Genomic DNA, 27,121 nt, shown 5'->3' with positions numbered 1-27,121 from the left:
CTCTGAAATACTCCCAAGCTTTTCTCTCTAGCCCAGATCTTTCTCTTGAACTGTAGACTCATCTATGTACTTCAGGGTCTAGTAGGCATATCACACTATGACTTATTAGAGCCCACCCAGTCTCTCTTTGCCTTCTCTCCCTAGCACTGGTTCTGCTCTGGCCATGTTGGCCTTCCAGCTGCTCCTGCTCAGACCTAAAAGCCTTCTCAGGTGCTCCCCTCTCTGCCCAGATTGCTCTTTCCCCAGATATCTGCAGGGATTGTTCCTTTGCCTCTTCCAGGTTTTGTTCAAACATTACTTTCTCACTCAGGCCTTCCTTGACCACCCTATTAAATTGCACTGTATTTCCTATCCACCTTCCCTGATTTACCTTTCTCCATGGCACTCTCTCTTTCTAACTCTAGTTTTTTTTAATTATTATTATTAACTTTATTATCTGTCTTTCATGCCCAGAATGTAAACTCTGTGAGGAATGGGACCTTTGTCAGTTACCTGATGTATTCCCACTGCCCAGGTCAGCACCTGAAGCCACGGTAGGTGCTCAATACACATTCATTAAATTTATGATGATATATCTTTCTCCCAAAGGACATGGCTTGCATGTGATGTTAAAAAAACAACAACTGTTTTCTAAAAATAGGGATTGGATTTGTGACTGGGGACCTGTCCTTTCTTAAGCTCTTCTTTATCAAGCCGGCTCCCTTATTTGTTTGGTGGGTGGAGCATTCACTATGAGTCCCTCAGGGTCCCATCAAAACACTCACACTTGCCCTTTCAGCTGAATGTATGAAACAAAAGTGCTGTGCAACATTTTTACTATTTGTTCACGAGTATTCTTTTTTACTCAGTAATTATTATGCATTTTTATTTTCCATGAATTGCCGCGTTTAAAATGTTATTGTAAAGATTAAGCTGATGATGTGTAGCAACAGAATAGCCTTCAAGATGGGAATATTATCATCTCTCACATTTGTTCTACTTTCTAAGCATATTAAGTAATTTCCCATTTAAAATAAATAATTGCTGCCTACTACAGTAATGCATCTTGCTTTCATCAGAGGTTGTAGCAAAAAGTGAATTCCAGGAACACTCATGTGTTTCCACATGAACCCTCCTCCTGCTGAGAGTACTTACCAACTGCTCCTAGAGAAGCAATGCTGAACTCCATAAGGCAAGACCACAGATTTGAGTAAATCGGAGGAAATATTGGAGAAAGCAGAATTTCATTCTCCCGGTTCTGAAGCAGGAAAGGACAAACTTCCCTTATTCACCCTCCCCCCACCCTGCCCCAATTTGTTCAAATAAGCAATACAGAAAAACTGGTAAAATTTATTCACAATGCAGAAGTTGAGATGAATAAAGCAGCTGGCAATGGCATCTTGCCTCTGAGTTTGATTTATAAAAAATATTAATGATCTCAATTTTCTGTATTTTGCTATTTCATTTGGGGAATGATGAAGAGAGTCTTTTTTTTTAATATAATTATAAAACTTCAGACTTGAATGTCATTTATCACAGTGTTGTCTGGAATTTCGAAAATGTCCTATCAGGGGTGATCTGGGCTTTTCAGGACCTGCAAGTTGATAGAAGTTGGGTAACCGTATATCGTAGTGGTATCTTCTTCCTATATATACCCTGTCATTCAAGGCATAGAGTTTATCTGCAATGTCACTGCCAATTAAAACTGAAAACAGGCGGGAGATGTAACGATACTGAGCGAAGAGCAAATATAATTTCTTTCTCCTCCATGACACATACCGACAATCAGTTTCTGCTGTGAGGGTTACCTAAAAACAATGAAACCATGTATAAACAAAGATTAGGGAGCAAGAAAAGTTCTGTCACATTTTTTGTGCCTCACATTTTAAATGAATGTCCATTCTGTTTTGTTTTGTTTTTAGGTTAAAAAAGTCCACCGACCCAAAACACACTGTAAAAATAGAAAAAGAGATCAGAAAATGTATTACTATATATAATTTATAACATGAATAGTCACAATATTGTGCCTATCTCCAATTTATCTGTTTTCTAAGTTCAGATATCTATGTTTTGCTTTTTATTGAAGCGAGAGCTACTTATACTAAAAATTAATGAAGTCGACTAATGTTAGAGAAGTATCTCCAGTCAGTCCTTAAGACTGTGGACATTTAACCCTAATCCAGTTTCAGTAGTACAAAATAGAATTTATTTACCTATCTTGCATATGCAAATGGATTTGTATTTGTAGACACACATGTATGTTACCTGTATTAATCATAGGAAAACAGTATATACTATAATAGATAGAACCTCCTGAACTGATTGTCTTTCAAAACTCCCAGACCTGGCAGCAGAGCAGGGACAGGAAGTTTAGCATTTTGTTGCTAGAAACAACTGCAATCCATCAGCATCTTAAATTTCAAAAATAACTTAGTTTGTAATAAGGGCAGATTTTTTGTTCTTGGTGTTTTTCTCAACGGTCACAGTGGCAGTGTGTAGTGTACTGTCAAATCTCAAATAATTTTCATTCCCGTATATGCAGTTCAGCAAAGAAAAATGTAAGACTAATTCTCACAGACTCCTTTCTGTCATATGAAATACTCATTCTTCTCCTTGTTGCTGGACCCCTATAAAGTGACATTAATTGTCAAGAGTCAAACAGCTTTAGAAAGTCATGCATGCTGCATAGTACGTTCCAAAGTGACATATAAATTATTCCTCTGTCACCTGCTGTTGTGTTTGTTTATCTGTGTGGAAGAGGCCATGTTCACTGCGTGCGCTCGTTATCGCTTACCTGAAAAGTGCCTTCCTCGGTGGGTCTCAGTGAGTCCCATTCAGGAGAATCAAGGAACTGGAAGGGGAAAATGTAATGCAGAAATTCGCCATCAACTGTCACTCTGATCCTACCCAGACACAAAGAACAGCATTTATGAGGAAGGAGAAAGCCAGCACATAATTGGGGTGAGGGGAGAGTTCAGGTCTCTGAGGACCTTTTTGGCTATTAAAATTTTGAAGGGCAAAGATTAAATTCCTGCATTACAATAAATGGCAAGTCTCCTGTAAGATTCATGTACTGATGTTCCTCACACAGTTAGGATTCTGGAATATTGAGCAAAATTCATCAAAAAATTCATCAAGCTGTACATTTATGATATGTGCCATCTCTGCATGTATATTACACTTCCATAAAAAATTTCAGTGCACTCTATCAGATTTTAAATGAAATAGAACACTGAAGAACATAAAGCGGTACCACTGTAAGTGCCTCTGAAAATTAAATACTTAACCTTAAAAAAACATAATCATATTGTTTCCTCTTTCAAACTTTTTGTTTTCAAAGTATATATATATATATATATATATATATATATATATATATATATTGACCCTTGAACAATGAGTTTGAACTATGCAGATCCACTTACATGTGATTTTTTTCAATAAATACTGTTAAATGTATTTTCTCTTTCTTATAGCTTTCTTATTTTTTTATTTTTTATTTTTATTTTTTATTCTTTATTGATTAAGGTATTACATATGTGTCCTTATTCCCCCATAACCCCCCACCTCCCATTCATGCCCCCACCCCCCTGTTGTCTGCATCCATTGATTAGGCTTACATGCATGCATATAAGTCCTTTGGTTGATCTCTCCCCCTTATCCCCATCCTCCCCTACATTCCCTGAGGTTTGACGTTCTGATCGATGTTTCTCTGTCTCTGGATCTATTCTTATAGCTTTCTTAATAGCATTTTTTTTTCTCTAGCTTACTATATGGTAAGAATACAATATATAATACATATAATATGTAAAATATGTGTTGACTGTTTAGGACTCAAGGGTGGGGAACCTTTTTTCTGCCAAGGGCCATTTGGATATTTATATCATCATTCATGGGCCATACAAAATTATCAACTTAAAAATTAGCCTTCTATTTGGTCAAACATTTAATTAATTCACCCCTAATGCCTTGGCAGGGCCAGACCAAATGATTTCGAGGACCTTATATGGCCTGGGGGCTGGATGTTCCCCACCCCTGGTTTAAGAGATGGGTAAGGCTTCTGGTCAAACAGTAGGCTATTAGTAAAGCTTCGTGGGAGTCAAAAGTCATATGTGGATTTTGACTCTGTTGGGATCAGCATCCCTACCCCTGTGTTGTTCAAAGGTCAACAGTGTGTGTGTGTGTCTGTGTCTGTGTCTGTGTCTGTATATGTATATGTATATGTATATATGTATATGTATATGTATATGTATATGTATATGTATATGTATATACTAGAGGCCCAGTGCACAAAATTTGTGCACGGGTAGAGTCCCTAGGCCTGGCCGGCAATCAAGGCCTATCAGGGCCTTCCTCCCCACAGCTGCCAGTTGCCAGTTGGGGTCTTCCTTTGTTCTGCACCGCCCCTTAGTGCTCAGTGCATGTCATAGTGAGCAGTTGAACTCCTGGTCGGCTGAACTCCCGAGGGGACAATTTGCATATTAGCCTTCTATTATATACGATATGTGTATACACTGAGTGGCCAGATTATTATGATCTCTAAATGCATAATAATCTGACCACTCAGTGTGTGTGTGTGTGTGTGTGTGTGTGTGTGTGTGTGTGTGTGTATTAGAGGCCTGGTGCATGAATTTGTGCATGGGTGGGGTCCAGCCAGCCTGGCCAGGGGGAGGGGACATGGGCGGTTGGCCGGCCTGCCATGGTCGAACTCCTGGTCGAGGGGACAATTTGCATATTAGCCTTTTATTATATAGGATATACACTGAGTGGCCAGATTATTATACATTCAGAGGTCATAATAATCTGGCCACTCAGTGTATATACACATATGTGTATATAAGGAGGTATGCTCACTTCACTTTTAGCAAATGGGCAATTGCTAGAAATTACTGAAAGAGTTGATCATTATAAAACTGATTATTATAAAATTTAATGATCTCTAGTACTTAAAAGAATGCCCTATGAGAGTCTATTTAAAATACTTTGCATGACAACAAAAGTATTGTATTAATTCAGTACTCGTTTTGACTTTCAGTAATTATCTTGGAAATAGATAGCATATCCAGATAACTCAATTCATACATTTGATTTCTAAGAAGAACGATTAAGGCTTTAGATTATTTCTTGCTCCAGGTAAATAATACCATGTACTCTAAATGCCTGTGGCCTATGACCATGACTCATGTGTCAGGGGCTTTCTCATGCCTCCGGGTGTTAAATGCCACCCAGGACTATGCTATGCTGAGATAGAAAACATAGCAGAAAGGAAGACAAGCTAGTAACTATTGTAGAAGAAAGACATTCAAGCACCAAGAGTACAAACCTTCCTGAAACAAGCAGAGAGAGCTTGTCAATGGAGGTTTTCCCCTGCATGGCATAGCAGTGCTCCTTCTCCAAAGTAACCACTTCAGAGCTCAGAGCAATCGTTCTGAAGACGGGCATAGGGGTGCCCAGAGGCTGGAAAATGGAGCTGTACATCAGCTGGAATTCTCGGGCAAAGGTTATGCTGCGCACTTGATATGCAATGTGAACAAACTGCACGAAGCAGATGATGAAGAGCACAAAATGCCAGGAGAAGATGTCAGCGGCACAGACATCGACCCAAGCCCAGACCGCAGTGCAGAGAAAACCCAACCCCAGCAAACTGAAGACATAAAGGAGTCCGAAGAAACCACTGCCACCCATAAAACCTACTACAAATAAAATACTGGCAAGATGATAAATGGCTCCCTCGGCCTCTTGCTTCCAGCTTGTGCAGACGGGGTGTTCATCTATTAGGTTCTTCCATACAGTTGAATTTCTTTCCATGGCTGTACCACTGTCTGGTTCACTTTCCCGTTGATGTTAGATGATATCGAAATGAGTAATTAAGTCCTTTGCTTTTCCATCATCTGAGTTTCACTAAATCCTCACAAAACCGGAGAAAGCCTGGTCACTGGAGTTGTGGTGATTAAGGGTTTGGTGTGTATGGATCTTGAAAAACTAAGAATCCCATGCTGGCTTCGATAAGTTCATCTGTGCTCCTGATTTAGATCTAGACCACGAATATTGTGTGGTTTCCTATGTAAGGAGGAAAAAAAAGGATCTAGTTAAACAAGGAGAACTGAGACACATATTTAAGAAATCACCAATATTACTTATTCAAGATGAGTTCCTATTTTCCATAAAGTTGGAGTATTTTAAGCACCAATGCTGTCAAGTGTTAAATTTCTAGGAGATGCAAATTAGTTTTTAGAGTTATGCTTATTAATAATAAAAAATTAACAGACACTTTGGTATTTGTTAGGATTAGCTAACTACATATTTTTCAAGGGAGCTAAGTGCTATAGCCAGCCAGTTTCTGTAACAGTAGTTCCGTGTACCTCAGAATCACTTGGGCAAGTAGACTAAAAGTGCAGATTCATAAACTGTTTTCAAGACATGCTGACTCAGAATCTTCTCTGGAGGGAGGGCTACAAAGTTGGTATTTAGAACAAGCTTCCTACATGATTTTGATGCATCAGTGCCTGGCCCTCGATGGCCCACCCTCCGAGAGACGCAGTTTGACAATGTTATTCACGCCTTACAGATGAAGAATTTGAGGCTCAGAGAGGCCAAGCAATTTATCCCAGACCACACAGAGGTTGGTGGCAGAGCATAACATCAACACTTGAGCCTGTATGCTGGATACCATCCTGTTGCCTCCTCCGAAAGATGTTTTAAATTAGGCACTTTAAGGAGACCTAATAAATAAATAAACCACCATCTGGTAATTGAAGTCAGATATTAAGAGCTGTAAAATGGGCTGTAAAATGTGCAGTGACTTAGATAAAAATTATTTGAGAAATATAAATTCAGTTATACTTTACTGTATTAGAGGTTATTTCAGAGTAAAGGTTACCTCCATATAACTAAATAAATATGACAGTTCCTGCTACTGGCATATTTATTTACCAGATGGCCAAAATGTTACCGACTTGTTCCCCTACACATATATTCTCTACCCTTTCAGCCATATGGTAAAAATGCTAATATGTGATCTGAGTCACATATTTAAACCACGATGACAGAGCTGTAGGATATGTATCCTTTATCACCAGGTTTCTTAACAATAAATGGCTTTGATGTGAAGGATTCATTAGATTGATGCTTTAAAGTCATAATTAACATTCAAAACCCTTGAACTTGTGTGCTATATTTAGGGTTATTTTTGAGACAGATTATTTCCAGAACACCTGTTAATAAAATATCAGGTATCACAGATTTTGTTTCATAGAAAAAATATGCACACGAGGTGAAAATGACTTGGCTGAAGTTTAAAAACAGCAACAGAACTAGACATGGCAAGAAAGATGCTGCTTTATTGAAGTTCCTGATTTTCCATCTTGGATAGGGATTCTTTTATCAGCAAGTAATGACTTTAAGAATGCTTACCAGGTGAATCAGTAAAATAAGCAAAATAATAATAACAATAACTAGACCTATAACTTACAGTGATATTTTTGTTTTGACTCAACTTGCTTTCAAATACATTTCAAACATTCTGCATCCCCCTAATTACCCCCTCACCTCCCCCAACACTCTGAGATTCAAGGGAGACCAGCACCCTGAACATGTTTAATTTCCTCTTTTAAATAAAACACAAAACTATATACTAGTGGATATTCAAAGAAAAATTTTTAAAAATACAGGGAGGAGTGAGAACTGTGAAATACCAAACTGCAAATGTCAATCTCCCTGCTGTTTTGCTTTTAACAGTAGGGTATTTTCACTTAATCGCTTCCTCAGGGTCCCCAACAGCCACCACTGCCAATATTAAAGAGCACTGCTCGCGGAGCTCTGAGCTTTGGTTTGAGCTTCCTTAAAAATGTATAATCCTTGGCAAAACGTTAAAGTGATTCTATGGGGAAAGGCCATGTAAACTGTTTGTGGCAGTTCCGAAGGGAGCTTATGGATATCTTGTCCCCTTAAAATGTTGACTCGGGGGATATATTGGGCCACGTATATTCCAGGAGTGTGACCCTCTATGATTATAAGAGGAACTGTGCTTCGGGTCCTTTCCAGTTGGCTTCGGTTTCAATAAGCTGCTACCAAGCCATCTTCTATCCTTGATACTGTATCACTGCCCTGATTACATTACTCCACACCCAGCCTTTCTCCACTTGGTGTGTTTTTATTCCGTCACCAAAACAGATGCACTTTATTAGAAGAGGAAGAACTGACAGGGGCAGGTGCTGAGCATGAGTGTTCCTTTGCTATGTGCCAGCAGTGCTGCATGAACGCTGAACATGATTCATCAACCAGCTGCTAAAGGCATGCAGGCCTTAAAGTCATGTTTTTGGGTAAATAAACGCTGGAATGCTAAAGTGGCACAATGGATACATTAGGCAACAAAATCTATCTTCCCTACAAAAGAAGTCAGCACACGGAGATGCAAATGATGGAGACAAACTTGAATGCAAATGAACACAGTAATTCCAAGCACCACCCCCCTTTTATTTTTAAAATTTAAGACCCTGAGTAGTTATATAAAGGAAGGTATGAAATGTGATATAAACTTGGTGGCAAACGAATGAAGATTAGCTCGGAAATTGCATTGATCTGTTCAGAACTTGTACATTTATTATCTCATTGCATCACGCTGATTGTCACGAGGGAGGCAGGATCTAAATCATCATGCCAGCTTACAAATGAGAAAAGCAGGGCACAAGATTGGTAAAGTCGCTTGCTTCAGGCGAAAGAGGCAGTAAGTCACCATGGCGGGTGGAAGTGGAAGTCCCCCTCCGCTCAGCTTCTTGCCTCTCCAGCAGCCACTGCCACCTTTCAAGGACATCGACCTGATATATTAATTTGCTGGGAGACCTAAGTGGGATATTCTGCCAGTACTGATTTGCCGGGAAAATAATAATCCCAACAGTGCATATTTAAGACCTGCTATATCCGCTTGTACTGCTCAATCCATAATGCTTAGACTACTACAAGGGACAAAGGCATAGAAAGCCACTCATGGAATGATTTGCTTTATTACTATTCAACATCGACTAATTTCCTCTCCTAGATTCCGAAATTCTTAAGGGACAAAGAGAAATGTTTTCGTAGTTCTAACCCCTGGCACTCAATGACTGTTAATTGAATGCATTGGTGCAGAGCAGTGACTTTTAACCTTTTTCATCTCATGGCATACATAAAGTAATTGCTAAAATTCTGCAGCACACCAAAAAATACATATTTTGCCAATCTGACAAAAAATAGGTATAATTTTAATTCATTCACATCGGATGGCTATTGTTGTGTTGGGCGTTGTCATTTTTTAATTTGACAGTCTAAGGGAAAAGAGGTCAGTGCCCTGACTAAATAGTCAAGTATTGTATGTTTTAAAAATTCTTGGGCCACACTTGGTTGAAAATCGTTGGTGTAGAGGTGCAAACACTCTGCCTTCTGGATTCCAAGTCTGCATCCAATTTAATGGATGGTCTAACTTCTGTCACCTAGGGCAGTGGTCGGCAAACTCATTAGTCAACAGAGCGGCAAACCGCGGCTCGTGAGCCGCATGTGGCTCGTGAGCCGCAGGTTGCTGACCACTGACCTAGGGGAACAGATATGGGGAAGATCCCAACATCCAAGATAGTTCAGAACAAAGACATTATGGAATTGGGACATCACTTATTTAAAACTAGAGGCCCGGTGCACGAAATTCATGCACTCAGGGGTGGTCCCTCAGCCTGGCCTGTGCCCTCTCACAGTCTGGGACCCCTCGGGGGATGTCCGACTGACGGATTAGTACTGCTCAGCCTAAGCCAGCAGTCGCAGTTGGACATCCTTACTGCTGCTGCGGAGGGGGGAGAGGCTCCTGCCACTGCTGCTGCACTCACCAGCCATGAGCCCAGCTTCTGGCTGAGCGGTGCTCCCCCCACCATGGGAGCACACTGACCACCAGGGGCAGCTTCTGCATTGACCATCTTCCCCCTAGTGGTCAGTGCGTGTCATAGCCACCAGTTGTTCTGCTGTTCATTAGATTTGCATATTAGCCTTTTATTATATAAGATGTCTGGCATAACTCCAAATTCACAGGGGGAATCCTTTTGTCTTCTTACAACTTTGAGCTCCTTAAAGAAAGCAATTGAATTACTGATCTGATTAAAAACAACTTTGGCCCTGACTGGTGTGGCTCAGTTGTTTGGGCATTGCCCCCTGCACCAAAAGGCTGCAGTTCAATTCCCAGTCATGGCACATCAATGTTTCTTTTTCTCTCGCTCCTTTCCTCTCTCTCTCAAATCAATAAAAAAAAATATATCCCTGGATGAAGATTTTTAAAAAATGACCCTTCCCTGGCTCCACCCCAGAACTACTGAGCCAGGAAGATGAATCTCTAAGAAGCTCCCAGTTTATCCCTATGCGCACTCATGTTTGAGAGGCATTGTTTTATGTTGTTCTTGAATGGCCTCTGAATTATCGCTGCTTGTTTTCAGGGCCTCAGTTTGTCCATTCCTGGTTGACCACTAGCCTGTCTTTCTTGGCTGATTAATTGGTGCATTGCTCTTTAATCCCTACTTGTCATTCTGTGGCTATAGTACTGGTGTTAGCATACCATTCTGTTATGTAGTTGGTCCATTTCACATTACTACTTAACAGAATGGATCTAGTCTTAGCTATACCCCTAAATAACTATGCAATTTTTTTCACTATTTCTAGACGTGTTTCCTCAGTGGTAAGATGGTAAAGTTGGACAAAATAACATGAGGTCCTTTTAGTTCTAAAATAACATGACTCTATGTAGAATATAAGATTGATTACTCCAAATGTGGGTCAAAATATAGAGTAGAGTGGTAAAACTGAATTAAGACTGCAGTTCTTAACAGCAGGTTTATGTTTTGGGCCCAAATCTAGAGGTGTTTTAATGAATTACTTAAGGCCTGTGTTGAGGGCACAGATACTGGCATTTCCTCCCATAAATTTATTAGGGATTTTGATGTACAACCAAAAGAACTACTGAACTGCCGAAACCGGTTTGGCTCAGTGGATAGAGCGTCGGCCTGCGGACTGAAGGGTCCCAGGTTCGATTCTGGTCAAGGGCATGTACCTTGGTTGCAGGCACATCCCCAGTAGGAGGTGTGCAGGAGGCAGCTGATCGATGTTTCTCTCTCATCGATGTTTCTAGCTCTCTATCCCTCTCCCTTCCTCTCTCTGTAAAAATATCAATAAAATATATATATATATATAAAAAAAAAAAGAACTACTGAACTAAGACAGGAAAGGGGGTCAGGGTCAAGAGACATCAGAACATTCTGTAGGCTCTGAGTTTTGTTTGTTTATTTTTAGAGAGAGAGGAAGGGAGAGAGTGGGAGAGAATCAATGTAAGAGAAACAATTGGTTGCCTATTTATGCACCTCGACAATGGAAGGAACCTGCAACCTAGGTATGTGCCCTGATGGGGAATCGAACCCACAGCCTTTTGGTGTATAGGATGACGTTTCAACCAACTGAGCCATCCAGCCAGAGAGAGACCCTGAGTTTTTATGGCCTTTATTACCTGTTTGCAGGCTTCCATCATATATTATATTACATTATATTGATGGATATAATATCCTAATATACAAAAACCCTGGGTTGCAACGACCAGTAATGACTGGAGGCTGACCAACTGGAAGTCAGTGCTGGCCCCGCCCCCAAGCAAGCGGTAAGGGGCAATCAGGCAGGCAGGCAGAGGGGTTAGGGTAGATCAGGTAGGCAGACAGCCCCTCACCAGGCTGGCCCCGCCTCCAAGCAAGCGGTTAGGAGCAATCAGGCAGGCAGGAAGAGTGATTAGGGGTGATCAGGTAGGCTGACCAGCGGTTAGGGGTGATCAGGTAGGCAGGCAAGTGGTTAGGGGAGATCAGGTAGGCAGGCCAGCGGTTAGGGGTGATCAGGTAGGTAGGCGAGCGATTAGGTGCGATCAGGTAGGCAGACGCCCCTCGCAGGGCTGGCCCCGCCCCCCAGCAAAGAAAAAGGAAAGCTCAGGTCAGCCAAGCCATTGCACCCCAGCCTGTTGCCTGCAGAGGGAGGCCACCAGTGGCGGGGGGGGGGGCTGCGCTGCACAGATGGCAAGCTGTCCCCCCTCCCCTGCCACCGGTGGCCTCACTCTGCAGGCAGCAGTGGGGGTGAGGCCAGCTGCCTGCAGCCCAGGGAAGGAAAGCCCCAATAGGCCCTGATCTCAGGCCAGGCCTAGGGATCCTACCCGAGGGGTCTCGGATTGTGAGAGGGTGCAGGCCGGGCTGAGGGGCCACCCTGAGTGCACGAATTTTTGCGCACTGGGCCTCTAGTACTAGTATAATGTACTAGGGGCCCAGTGCACAAATTCGTGCACCTTGAAAGGAACTGTGGGCCACAAGGCTGTGGTGGGCACAGGGGCAGGTCTCAGCCCATCCTCTGCACGCCTGCCTGGCCCCTCCCGCCGTGGCCCTGCCCAGTCTCCTGTCTGCCAGCAGCCCCGCTCCCACTGCTGTCGCTCCCACATGCTGACAGCACCCTTCCTGCTCGTACTTGCTGACAGTGCAGAGTGATTTGGGCCAGTGCCAGCAGTGGGTGTGAGCAGTGGCTCTGGCACCAGCTGTGGGTGCGAGGAGGGCCAGCGCTGGCAGTGGGTGTAAGCGCCGGCTCCAGCTGCGGGTGCAAGTGGGGCTGTTGCCTGCAGTGGGTGCGAGTGGCTGCTGGCCCCGATTGCCCCTCAGGAGCAGGGGGAGGTGGAGAGGCCCTGAGGGGCATTGGGGGCCGGCAGCCACCATTTGCACCCGCTGACGGCGCCAAATGATTGGGGCTGGCACCAGGCTCTGGCAGCGGGTGCAAGTGGCAGCTGCAGTGCTGGCAGCAGGTGTGAGCGCCCGGCGGGACCATGGCATGCAGGAGCAAAGAATTTTCAGTAACCACCAGAGGCTTGCCCCGATGACAGCGACCAGCGTCCCGCCTTGGTCTAGCACCCCTGTTCACCTGCTCCAGCATCCCACTGTGGCTGATGCCTGCCATGTCCCGCGCTCTGCCACCTGCTGCCAACGCCCGCCATGTTCCATGTGCACCCCCTGGTGGTCAGTGCACGTCATAGTGACCAGTTGTTCAGTTGTTCCGCCGTTTGGTCTATTTGCATATTAGGGTTTTATATATATACTAGAGGCCCGGTGCATGAAATTCGTGCATGGGCGGGGTGACCCTCAGCCCAGCCGGCACCCTCTCCAATCTGGGACCCTCCCCCACTGGGATTGGGCCTAAACGGGCAGTCGGACATCCCTCTCACAATCCAGGACCACTGGCTCCCAACTGCTCGCCTGCTTGCCTTCCTGATTGCCCCTAACCGCTTCTGCCTGCCAGCCTGATCACCCCCTAACTACTCCCCTGACAGCCTGATTGATGCCTAACTGCTCCCCTGCCAGCCTGTTTGCCCCTAACTGCCTTCCCCTGCAGGCCTGGTCACCCCTAACTGCCCTTCCCTGCAGGCCTGATCCCCCCCAACTGCTCTCCCCTGCAGGCCTGGGTCCCCCCCAACTGCCCTTCCCTGCAGACCCAGTCACCCCCAACTTCCCTCCTCTGCTGGTCGGGTCACCCCTAACTGCCCTCCCCATCAGGCTTGATCGCCCCCAACTCTCCTCCCTTGCAGGCCTGGTCCCTCCCAACTGCCCTCCCCTGCTGGCCATCTTGTGGCGGCCATCTTGTGTCCACATGGGGGCAGGATCTTTGACCACATGGGGGCAGCCATCTTGTGTGTTGGAGTGATGGTCAATCTGCATATTACTCTTTTATTAGATAGGACTAGGGGCCAATGCACAAAATTCATGCAAGGGGCTCAACCCTTGCAGCTGCAGTGGCTTGCCTCAGCCCTCACAGCCCCAGCTTCATCTGGAAGGTCGACTGGAAGGATGTCCGGAAGGTCATTCGGCTGTCTGGTCTAATTAGCATATTACACTTTTATTATTATAGAATATACATATAGATGTTATATTTACATTTTATTATATATATTTAAATAATATATGTCATAATATGTTTATTCTCTCATATTTAAATTTAAAAAGAAATTAACATAGTATGTGTATTTTTAAGATATAAGCTTTATTGACTGGCATGTGTGTGGATATACAGGGTGGGGCAAAAGTAGGTTTACAGTTGTGAGTATGTAAAAGACAGTTCTTATATTATTACTTATTAGTTATTGTATTATTTTCCATATGAACAACTTAAATCTACTTCCCCCCCACCCTGTATATACTTGGAATTCCCCTCCCTAAAACAGAGTGAGTCTTCAATAAATGTTTACTGACTGATAAGGCTAACATTGCTCAGGTAGAAAAGTAGTGTTTGGGATAGTTTTGGAACAAGCAGGTTAATAAGTCAGGAAGCTCAAATGAGAGATGCCCAATACCTGAATCAATGGATCAGGTGTTAGACTAAAAATAAATAAAAGTACTTATCAGACTATGAGGAAGAAGTCAAAAGAAGAAGTGTCTCTACTGACAGAGGAACAGAGAAGGGTTGGTGAGTTTTGGGAATGGAAGGAGATCCCAAAGTTCAGAAAGAAATCAGAAGAAAGAGGAACTCAGCTTTAGCTATGTTTAATCTGATGCTCTTGGGTCTTGAATTCACAACAAAAAATAAAAAGCTGGAAGGACACATATTTAATAGTTACTATTACACAGGACAACAATGACTAAAGACTGGAGTTGGCAAGATTATTTAGAAAGTGTGTACAGAGAAAACTGAGAATCAAAGTTAAATGCCATGATCATGGGCTTTGATAAAACTCTAGAGCTGTGCTGTCCAACACAGTAGCCATTAGCCACATGTGGCTGTTAAGAACCTGAAATGTGGCTGGTCTGAGCTGAGATGTATTGTACACAATGGCTTTTGAAGACTTAATACAAAGATAAAAATATGTCATTAATAATTTTTATATTGATTACATGTTGAAATGATAATGTTTTGGGAAATATTGGGTTAAAGAAAATATTAAAGTTAATTTTTCCCATTACTTCTTATTATTAATGTTCCTACTAGAAAATTTAAAATTGCATATGTGGCTCGCATTATATTTCTCTTGGACAGTGCTGGTCTAGAATCTTTCATGTAACAGAGAGAGGAAATGAAGACTTGGCATGATGCTGTGCAAACAGTGCATATGTATAATGTATAAGTGTATAAATATGGAAGAATTATCTAAGATTAAGAACAGAGTTTATATGAATGTAAATGATATTGGCTACAATATTCACTTGTTACAGTCAGTTAATGTTATCCAAAGCATAGATGTCACCATCTGTGTCTGCCTACATAGATGGCCAATCCTACTATAGCTCTTGGCCTTTATCCTACTTTATTTATTTATTTTTTTAAATACTCACCCGAGGATATTTTTCCATTGATTTTTAGATAGAGAAGAGAGAGGGAAAGACAGAGAGAAACATCGATGTGAGCGAAACACATCCATTGATTGCCTCCTGCACACGCCCTGACCAGGGCCCGGGCCGGGGAGGTATGTGCCCTTGACTGGAATTGAACCCAAGACCCTTCGGTCCACTGGCCAACACTCTATACACTGAGCCAAACCAGATAGGGTGCTTTATAGTACTTTATCTTTCTGCCTCAGAATTCCATTTTTCCAAGCAATTATATGACATGGTTTCACTTTCTCATTTCATTTTTTGATGATACCTTTTGGAAATCCTAGACACACAATCTCCTAAATTTTGTACTGGAGATTGGATTGTGGCCTTCTGGATTCCATAGGGTCCACACCAGCTTTTGTTTTCACATAATGCATGACTCTCTTCATGCACAGTAGGCTCCTAAGCTGGACTGTGCCTTTGACCCTCATAGAGAGCTTGGCTTCTCTTGAGACTTGAGGATATTAGAGAACTTGCCTGCAGGCCATGCTGGACTTCTCTGATTCTCACATCTCAACCAAAGTCACATTGGATTATCCCCAGCCAGGTTCGATTTTTCACTTTACCACATACTGTGGTAAGCAGAATTCTAAGATGCTCCACAAGATTCCTGCCCCACTGGTGCCCAGGCCCTGTAATCCCCTCCCCTTGAGTGTGGACTGAACCTGTGAACGGGATGGGACAGATGCTCCCTTGATTAGGTGACATTATATGGCAAATGGTGCTAGAATAGTTACTCTGGTGATTATGTTATATAAGACTCCACTGTAGGACTGGAAAGGAACTGGAAATTAGAGAGACATATTCCTATTCAACTGTAAGAAAGAAAATACCATGTTGTGATCTGCCTATAGGGGCCACAAGGCAAGAAATTGCAATGGTCTCTGTGAGCTAAAAGAAGTCCCCAAACCAACACTTACCAAGATAATAGGGAACCTCAGTCCTACAACCATAGGAGCTGAATTCTGCCAACCACCTCACAGCTTGGAAGAAGACCCTGAACTGCAAATGAAGAGTGTAGCAGTGTGGCTGACACCTGGATTGGAGGCTTGTGAGACCCTGAGCAGAGGATCCACTTCAGCCTGGACTCCTGACTCACAAAAACGGTGAGATAATAAATTTGTGGAATTTTTTTATGAGCAAAATTTTCTTATTAAGAAGAAGATGCTCAGGTCAGAATGCAAACATGCTCCAGACATCAATTCTTACAGTTGAAGAGAAAGTGCACATCACCTACTGCCCTTTAAAAGAGAGGGTTTATTTGCTTCTAAAACTGTATTTTTCCTCTTTCAAAGGAGATTTTAAGGCCAAGCAAATTTGTGTTTTAATTGACTAAGTTTGTGTCAATTTGTTACAAAGCAATGGAAAATGAATACACACATAATGATGAGTACTCACTATACACGAGGCTTTTTATTTATCTAAAAATCTACATTTTATGATGGACTTGGGATACAGATCTATGAAACAAAAGACACTCAATGCTTGCTAGATTTATGTCAGGAAAATTAGTTGCAAATTGTTCTTCAATTGTATCTGGAAAATAAGACCGATGAGAGGCCCTGAAAATGACAATGAAATTCACTGTAGTTCCCAGCACCACTTTTTAGGTTTTCCTTTCATGGAGTCAGGTGGCCCCAACACTGCTAAACATTTATACACATAGGCAACTTCCAGAATAGTTATGTCATTCATAACTAGGTTTGCAGTAATTTATTACAAAGTGTTTTTTCTTTTTTCACCACAAACTTAGTTACTTAAAACAACACAAATTTATTATCTCCAAAATTCCTGGAATACCATGTTTCCTTGGTGGATGTTCAGCTTAGTCAGTTCTTTGTAAAATTGAACTATTATGTATTGGGCAAATACTTGACATTTCAAACACATACAGAGACTCACACACAAAAGACAGCCCACAGAAACTCAAAACAAATAGCTCTGTAATTGTTGAATTGTGTGACTCCGCCAAATTCAGTTGAGTTGAGCAAAGGGAAATGCAATATCTAGTTGCCATGTTTTTAATCCTCATATACTACTATTACTACTACTACAACCATGGCTACTACCACCAGCATCTAACATTTAGTAAGCGCTTACTTACTAAGTGCCAGACATGTTTCTATGTGCCAGACATGTTTCTAAGAACCTTCAAATATTACAAGTTTTTGAACTAGGTAGTTTTATTGCGCCAGTTTTACAGATGAGAAAAACTGAGGTATAGGGACTTTAGTAGGTTGCCTAAGGACACACAAATGATAGAGCCCAGATGCACTGCCAGCCAGACAGATGCAGGCACCTATTCTCTTAACCACCACAGCTTACTGCTTCATGTACAGTTTGAATCTAAATATGGATGTATTAGGACACGTCAAAAGCATTCTTGTTTTCTCTCCTTTCAGTTTTAGATTCAACGAATTTAAATGTCCTCTTAAGAAATTACAAATTTTCGAGCAACACAGGGATAAAAGGGTGGGTCCTATGTTGAATCACCAATGCTCTGTAATTCTTGATTTGAAGAAACAGCAAGAAACCTCTCCTTGGAAAACCAAGATGGCGGCATAGGTAAACACCTAAACTGCTACCTCGCACAATTTCAAAACTACAACTAAAAGACAAAACGTCTATCACCCAGAACCACGGGAAAGCTGGCTGAGTGGAAGTTCTACAACTAGAGGGAAAGAGAAAAGAGCATTGAGACGTGCACAAGCGCTGAAAGCTGAGGTACGGAGGCGTGCGATCCGGGCTGGCGGCGGGAGACTGGGTGCGCTGCTTTTTTCAACCCGAAGGGAGACCAGCTCCTGATTACTCTGAACTCCAGTTTCTGGGGAGACGCTGGGGACCCAAACTCATAAGAGGAGAAGCTGGACTGTCTGCCATCAGATTGGAAAGTGAGGGTGGCTTTCTTGCAGTGGTGCACACAGCAATCATTGTTTACTGCGCTGGGGCGCGGGACGCGGGGACTTGGAAATGCGGAAACGCAGAGATGGCTGACTGGCAGCCATCGCTGTTTGCCACGCCCTAGCCTAGTGACTCCCTGAGACCCCGTCCCGCGCAATCTACAAACCCACCCAAGCTCCATGCAGCGGCTTTTGCATATAAATGGCCTGCCCTATCGCAGCTTAACTTAACAAACTGCAGCTCTGGTCAGACAGCTCCAAAACCTCCAAACCCCAAGCAAAGAGGAGAAAACTGTAGTTCTCGCTGTAGCTCCTGCTGGGTGGCCTCAGACAGTAGCTGACCTGCATACCATTGGAGAACCAGAAGCTAGTGTATCTAGTGGTCAGTGTGAGACGACACCAGATTTCAACTACTCACATCCATAAGTGACACATTCAAGAGGCAGACTCAGTGAGCACCAAAGCCCCGCTGAAGCAAGTCCTGCCCCATAAGCGTGTCTCCAGCACAGCAGTTCTTCCATTATAGACACAGCGGGTCCTCACAGCCAATTGGCCTGGAGGTCAATTCCTCCCAGTGTACCAACAGCAATCAAAGCTTAACTACACCAAGACTTTGCACTCAGCTCACAAAGGGGTGCACCAAGAGTGTCCACCTCAGGTGATGGGGAGGCTGAACGACTGGGCCCTATAGGTCACCTACCACAGAAAACCACTCCATCAACACAGGGAAGCAGCAAAATGAGGAGACAAAGAAACATGTCACAAATGAAAGAAATGGAGGAAAGCAAACTACTGGACATAGAGTTCAAAACCACATTTATAAGGTTACTCAAGAATCTTCTAAAAATTGCCGAGAAACTTGATGAGACCTTTAAGGATCTTAATGAGAATGCCAAAAAAAGTGGAAAAGGACCAGTCAGAAATTAAGCATACACTGTCTGAAATAAAGAATATACAGAAATTCAACTGTAGATCAAAGGACCCCAAGAATCACACCAAAGATCTGAAATATGAGGAAACAAAAAACACCCAACCAGAAAAACAAAAAGAAAAAAGAATCCAAAAATATGAAGATAGTGTAAGGAGCCTCTGGGACAACTTTAAGTGTACCAACATCCGAATTATTGGGGTGCCAGAAGAAGAGAGAAAGCAAAATATTGAAAACCTATTAGAAGAAATAATTACAGAAAACTTTCCCTACCTGGTGAAAGAAATAGACTTACAAGTCCAGGAAGCACAGAGAACCCCAAACAAAAGGAATCCAAGGGGGACCACACCAAGACACATCATAATTAAAATGCCAGGGGCAAAAGACAAAGAGAGAATCTTGAAAGCAGCAAGAGAAAAACAGTTAGTTACCTATAAGGGAGTACCCATACAACTGTCAGCTGATTTCTCAACAGAAACTATGCAGGTCAGAAGGGAGTGGCAAGAAATATTCAAAGTGATGAACAGCAAGAACCTACAACCAAGATTACTCTACCCAGCAAAGCTATCATTCAGAATTGAAGGTCAGATAAAGAACTTCACAGACAAGAAAAAGCTAAAGGAGTTCATCACCACCAAACCAGGATTATATGAAATGCTGAAGGGTATTCTTTAAGAAGAGGAAGAAGAAGAAAAAGGTAAAGATAAAAATTATGAACAACAAAATGACAACAAATACATACCTACCAACAAGTGAATCTAAAAATCAAGTGAATGGAAAATCTGATGAACAGAATGGACTGGTGAATATAATAGAATCAGGGGCATAGAAAGGGAGTGGACTGACTATTCTCAGGGGGAAGGGGGTGTGAGGGGTGTGGGAAGAGATTGGACAAAAATCTTACACCTATGGATGAAGACAGCGGCGGGAGGTAAGGGCATGGGGTGGGGTGGGGAATCAGGTGGAGGGGAGCTATGGGGGGAAAAAAGAGGAACACCTGTAATAATCTGAACAATAAAGATTTATTAAAAAAAAAAAAAAAAGAAACCTCTCCTTGTCAAGCTTGTCATTTGATTGCTGTAGGGAAACAATCCACATGCTCTACCTCAAGCTCTCCTGACTTCTCCATATCCTGGAAATGGCTAAAGGGACAAGCAGGAAGGGACTTACTTTGGATAAGTTGCTGTTATGTCATGCAGTAAGTGCACCGTAAGTTCCTGATGAAAGATACCAAGAGAAGTGGGTTCATGTACACATTAAACAGTTTTCTTGTTTTTTAATTCTCACCCAAAGACGTGTGTGTGTGTGTGTGTGTGTGTGTGTGTGTGTGTGTGTGTGTGTGTGTGTTATTGATTTTAAAGAGAGGAATGGGGGGAGAGAGAAACATTTGCCACCCGTACGCGACTCGGCAGGGGATTGAACCCAAAACCTAGGTATGTACCCTGACTGGGAATCGAACCCATAATCTCTACGCGTCAACACTCCAACCAACTGAGCCACCTGGCCAGGGCTAAACAGTCTTTTCTTGATATGAGTCAAAGGGAGACACCTTCATTTCCTTCTCAAGTGACCTATATTCAGCAAATGAACTCACTTTTTCTGTGCTCATTACAGTTAAGGTTCTCATGTACTTTCCTGGCAAACACACCTAGAAAGTTTGTGTGCTACTTGTCTATAACCTTTTTTAGTTTTTTTCTGGCTAAATAACTGGGTGGCCCACGCACCAGGGTCAACGATGTTGGAAACCACCAAATCACCCACTACTGATGCTCAAAGGAGCACTTCTGCAAGGTGTGGCGATTTCTCTCCAGGAAATTGTATAGAGATAGGTTGTTCTGGGAGAAAGGTTGCTCACTGTTTGGTGCTCAATCCACATGCTCCTCAAGCTTTTCATTTCTTCTAGTTCCTTCAGCCTTGCTTTTATTGACTTCACAGGATCTGAAGTTATTCCAGCTACAGATATTTCTTACATTTTTTGCGGCGTTGCCTGTCATGCATGACCCACAATGTGGATTATTCCCTTATGTCTGCTGTTCAGAAAACAATGCCACATATTCTCATGATTCTTTTAAAATGTTTGATTATCTCAAGCTTCTTTTCAGTATTGAAACTTTCCTTTGTCATGCATTATTTGGCACTTTTGAATCAAAATGCTTAGATGTTCTTTGGATGCTGAATGGCGCGCTCTCTCTCTCTCTCTCTCTCCCTCTCTCTCTCTCTCTCTCTCTCTCTCTCTCATCTGTGTGTGTGTGTTTTAATTGATTTTAGAGAGGAGTAAGGAGGGGGAGAAGAGAAACATCTATGTGAGAGAGATACATGGATCGGTTGCCTCTCTAGACCTTCCAGGGACCAGAGGACACTCCAACCAGCTGAGCCACACTGGCTGGGCAATGACTGTGTTTTTATAAAGAAAAGTTCACAAGTGCAAAAGAACAGCAAAACACCATCTTTCAGGATAACACAGAATGAACCATGGTAGCTGCTAGACATTTGAAGTCTGTGCATGTTTGCTTATTGTGTATTCCCACATGGTTCAGGTCAGCTGGTTGCAGTTTAATGTGTGTACCTGGTGTTTCTGCTGAGTAAATCATGCATAATCAAGTGCAAAATTCACGTTATGCTCAAATTGTTCTAGAACATTTCTATCGCATTAGAATGATAACTGACTATATCATTAAGTTCCAAATGTCCAGGAAAATGTTATTAATATATGTAATAATTCAATAGTAAATCCCTGTCCTCATAGAACTTGCATTTTAGTGAAATTCAAATGGTGACACTAAACCCAGTTTCAAATTATGAGGTCTGTTTTAAATAGCTAAAAATACTTCTTATGTACAAATAAACATCAGCCACTTAAAACTCATTTAAAGTCAGTTGTTTCATAAAAGTTTTAAAATAAATGTTATATATTTTTTTAAAATATATTTTTGTTGATTTCAGAGAGAGGAAGGGAGAGGGAGAGAGAGATAGAAACATCAATGATGAGAGAGAATCATTGATCGGGGGTCTCCTGCATGCCCCACAGTGGAAATTGAGCCCGTAACCTGGGCATGTGCCCTGACAGGGAATCGAACCGTGACCTCCTGGTTCATAGTTTGGCACTCAACCATTGAGCCACACTGGCTGGGCTAAATGCTATATTTTAAAATACAGTTTAAAGTCTTAAAAATCAAAATACAAATAAGCTTGTTATTTAGAACTTCTATCAAAGAACAAAAACAAAGAAACCAAAAACATCTTATGTGACTCTGGGGTAGCACATTACATATTAATGTGTCTGTATCCTTCTATTTGTATAAGTGCAAAGAAAGACACATAAAACGATCTTCACTTATTGTTAAGGATGGCTATTTTTGGATGCTGGGGTACTATTACTTTGTGTACATATCTATATTATTTGCATTCTTTATAATTTAACAATAAAATGATTTTATATTAATTTGAAAAATTTAAAATAGAAGAATTTCAGAGAATATAATAAAAATTCATGAGCCCAACAACCAGAATTCACAACACATCAACACTGTCATATTTTGGGGTCTTTTTTATAATAAAAAAATTCCTGCCCAACTGGTGTGGCTCAGTGGATTGAGCATTGTCCCATGCATCAAAAGGTCACTGGTTCGATTACCATTAGGGCACATGCCCAGGTTTCAGGGTCAATCCCTACTTGGGGGCATACAGGAGACAGCCAATCGATGTTTCTCTCTCATCGGTGTTTCTGTCTCTCCCTTCCTCTCTAAAAATCAATAAAAACATATTGATTTTAAATATATATATATATTTATATATATTGACATATTGATTTTAAATAAATATATATATATATATTTTAAATTCCACACAAAAAACTGAAGATCACCATGGATTGTTCTCTAGTTCCATTCCCCACCCAAAGCTCTCTCTATATAATTGTATTTAACCTTCCAGTCTACATAGAATAATTTTAAAAATTGCATTTAAAATGAAATGCAAGATTAGAAATGTATCTTATAATGTGGGTTTTTTTTTCAGATTCACACTTTTTTTCTGATGAATGATTTTAAACATATACAAAAACAGAAAGTATTATATAGTAAACCCCCACATACCCATTACCCAGATTCAACAATTATCAAGACTTTGCCACATAGTTTTTTGAAATTAAAAGTAAACACTGTAACCAGTTCATCCTCCAGTTTGTTCGGTCAATAAACAAACACCTACTAAGCAAGACAGGGTCAGCTAAGATTAGCCTGTGCTCTTCCCACATGCCAGGTACTGGCCTTCCACACTGACCTCTTTAGGAGTCACAACTCTGCAGCCTAATTGGTATTTTCATTGTTCAGAGTGGGAAATGAGGCTCAGAGAGATGAAGATTCTTCCATAGGTACAGCCAGTTGCTTGTCTTTCTAGAGCTTAAATCTGCCCCCTCACCTCCTTCAATTTCAGAGTGTGTGAGAGTCACTAGGGGTTATTACTCTGAGGTCTCACTCTGGGTCTCTGAGAATTACTCCATGAATTCTCTGGGTTTGAGGAGGATCCAACATTACTACAGGGACTTTAAGTCAGCAACTTTTGGTTATTTATTTAATTTGGAAAATACTTGTAACTTTCACTTTAAAACATTTTCCTTAGATAAAAGAAACATTTCTCCTTTTCCTTTAAAAGATCTATTTAATATATACTTTTGTAAATTCTTATTTACTCTCTATAAATCATAATCGCAGGTGACCAACAACCATATTTACCAAAAAAAAAAACAAAACAAAGGGGACCCTTCCCCCCCCCCCCCCCCCCCCCCCCGCCACCTGGGAGTCTGTACTTCCTCTTCAATAAATCTCCACCTTTGCTAAAAAAAAAAACCACACACACACACACACACACAAAAGAAAACAACAACAACAACCGATTTTAGTTACAATTTTCAGGCTTGCAAATCTATCTTGGATATTTTCCAAAGCAGTTTAGAAACTTCTTGACGGCTGTGTTGCTTACGTGTTATGCTCATGTACTACAGCAAATGCTTCATAACCATCCTTGATCGTTCCTGCAGACTATTACAAAATAGGCAGATAGGAATGCTTCAGTGTGTCAACCCTATGAGTCAGTCTTGTGTAAAAGCATGGGATTTTGGTTTCCCATGACACATTTTTATTTAATAGCACATAATGTCGCCATTTAGAAGCATAGGATGCACAATGATTCAGCTTTTTTGAGAGACTGATTAGATGAAAGAAACTGAACTATGTCTCCTATCATAAAATTTTAGGATGAATAATGTCTTACTCTAGATTTCAATTAATATTAGTATCCCAAAATTCTTCAAAAGACAAACACAGTCTCTCAGGGAAGAAAAGAGACTTAAAAGTTCATCTGAGATCAGCCAGACCTCATTTTGCAAATGTGGAAAGAGGTCCAACTTTTGTTTTGTTTATATTTTGTTTTCACATAGTCCTTGTTTGGTTTTCTGTTGCCACAAAGAACAAGGCCAAGTAACTGTACTGTCACACCAGGGATATGTACATGCAACAGTTTCTGATATTAAAAACAACAGAAAAGAAAACAGCCACCGAACCTTAGTATGAACAGAGAGCAATAATTTTTATGGGTGCCATAAAACTCAACTGCAGTGTGCAAGCTTGCAAATTCAAAATACCTAACTACGAGAGTTACAGTAAAAAGCCGGGAAGGAAGATCGTCACATTCTAAAAGTTCAGTCCATCAAATTAAATAATGTTCAAAAGCAGGCTTCTAATTCTACTTTTCCATGTATTATTTAAAATGGAAAATTTTCAATTTTTGCAAATGTTTTCTGGCTAAAACAACTTTTTTTTTTTTTTTTGCCATGGCCCAATTACTGCATTTTGATTATGTGCCTTTAATTTTTTCCTAAAATACAGACTCTCATTATGTATTATACCTCTGTAACTGACCTTGGTATGAGGTAATTTAGTGGTTTTCAAAATTCTTTTCTCTTTCCTTCCTTCCCTTATTTATTTTGCCAGGGCGATCCCCAAATAGAGAAAACAGGTCAGCGTGACCTTTGATGGGGCAGCTTTCTCTTGCCCCAAACCAGTGTCCCCAACCCTAGCCAGGCCCATTACAGACAAGGGACAGGCAACTCCCAGTCACACTGCACGGACTTCCCCAGGGTGAAGTTTAAGACGGTCAGGTCCTCTAGGACTGGCTTTTCTCCGTTGAAAATCCCGTCTTTTTCTTTGCACTCCAACGGTGGTTGGGGCGAGAGTCGAACCAACAGATCTGAGGGGACGACTGGCCTCTAAGGACGGCTCCCCAGGGGCCGGCGCGGGAGGAGCCCGCAGCAGCGGACCCTCAGCTGCGGGTGGCGCCGCCCGCACCCCAGGCTCGCAGTTGGCCTGAGCGGGGCCGGGCGCCCAGCTCCTAGCGGGCAGCGCGGAACAGTGGGCGGCGAAGCAAGGGCGCTCCGGGAGGTCGGTGGCCTCGCAGCCCCCCTCCCGGGGCGGGGCCGGGGCCGGGGCATTAGCCCTGCCGGCAAAGTTGGCCCGAGCGCCAGGAGGTGCCAGGGTGCGGACAGCTCCAGGAAAACTGCGGCCACGGCGGCCCGCGGTCCCTTCTTACCTCTCCTTCTCCGGTCCTGCGCAGAGCTTCTGCTTGGAGCCCGCAGAAGTTTGCCCCCAGCCCAGCGCGCTGGCCCGCGCGGGAGCCCCTCGCGCCCGGCTCCCGCGCTCCTCGCCGGCCACCCCGCTGGCCCCCGCCCCGCGCGTGGGCGCCGGGTGACAGCAGGCAGCTCCGGAGCGGCGCAGCGGCGCGGACAGGCGCCGGGGACGGACGCGCGCCCCAGTGCGCTTCGGGGAGGGCGGGGGTAGCGGCGGCCGCGGCGGCCGGGCAGCCCAGGCCTCCAGGGAGCAGGCACTGTGGCCAACGCCTTACAGGACTCCTATAAACCTAGAGGCCACTGCGGACAAAGTTTGCAAAGACTGGTTTTTGGAAGTGGACACTGGTCACGGTTTTAACATAAACCAGATATTTGCTATTATAACAGGCAGAGAGCGATGGAGATGACTACTGGAATGAAAAGCTACTGTGAATTCGCCCTCTCACTCTCCACTCTTAAATTCTCCCCCACGCCCCACCCCCCACACATACACCATACACTTAAATGAGATATGGCCAGAAGCAAATGGGAATATTGGATGTATATGACAGAGAAAGGTTGATATCTTGATTCAAATCAGTAAGCATCTCAAGCAATTGGGTAAAGATCATAGACAATCATAGAAAAACAATATTAAAGTGCAAATGATCAAAACAAAGTTCAAATCAGTAATAAGCCAAATGCATGCAATTTAAGGCAACCATCAAATGCATTTTTTCATCCTATGAACTTAGTGAAGTTTTTTGTTTTGTTTTGGGGATGAAACCATATCATGGTTGATGAGGGATCAGTGAAACACACAACGTCCTCAAGGATTTCCATCTCCTCCCTTCTCTCAATATCCTTGCTTTCACTTTATATAAACATTGGTGACAGCGATGCTGGGAACAAACATTTATTGAATATTCAGTGTCTCTTTTGGCTCCCAGAATAACTGCAAAAGTAATGAATAATTTTACAAATGGTAAAATTATCCTCCTTTAATTGATGCTGGAACTGAGAACAAAAAACCATATTCCTACATATCATATGTGGCAAGAAACCATTTGACTCCCAGGCCTTTGCTCTTACTCTTCATTCCAGGGATTTATTCAGAAATGTTGAAAATACAGTTTAAAGTGGATCTAATTCATTTGTGTGTGTGTGTGTGTGTGTGTGTGTGTGTGTGTGTGTAAAATTTGAAGTGAGAAGGTCATGAGCATTGACATTAAGTATATTCTGAATTTAAATTTCACTTATTCAGTGTTTCACATTACAATTTTAAAGAATAATATTCATGGTTATTTTTAATTTAAAAATTCAGAAGCAA

At 42.2% G+C, this 27,121-nt stretch overlaps 1 protein-coding gene across 1 annotated transcript; it reads right to left on the bottom strand.

Annotated features, from left to right (window-relative positions):
• Window positions 1–1,310: 1,310 nt before the first annotated feature.
• POPDC3 (popeye domain cAMP effector 3) lies at window positions 1,311–25,919 on the bottom strand. Its single transcript, XM_080664282.1, has 4 exons — window positions 25,776–25,919; window positions 5,303–6,039; window positions 2,774–2,882; window positions 1,311–1,787 (listed from the first exon to the last, which is right to left on the bottom strand). The coding sequence occupies exons 2-4, from the start codon at window positions 5,785–5,787 to the stop codon at window positions 1,506–1,508; spliced, it is 876 nt and encodes a 291-aa protein (XP_080520408.1). The 5' UTR covers window positions 5,788–6,039; window positions 25,776–25,919; the 3' UTR covers window positions 1,311–1,505.
• Between the last annotated feature and the right edge of the window lie 1,202 nt (window positions 25,920–27,121).

Source organism: Plecotus auritus, assembly GCF_963455305.1.
Source record: "Plecotus auritus genome assembly, chromosome: 4".
Classification (NCBI taxonomy): domain Eukaryota; kingdom Metazoa; phylum Chordata; class Mammalia; order Chiroptera; family Vespertilionidae; genus Plecotus; species Plecotus auritus.
The sequence above is the reverse complement of the archived record's forward strand: the minus strand, read 5'-3'. Positions and strand labels throughout refer to the sequence as shown.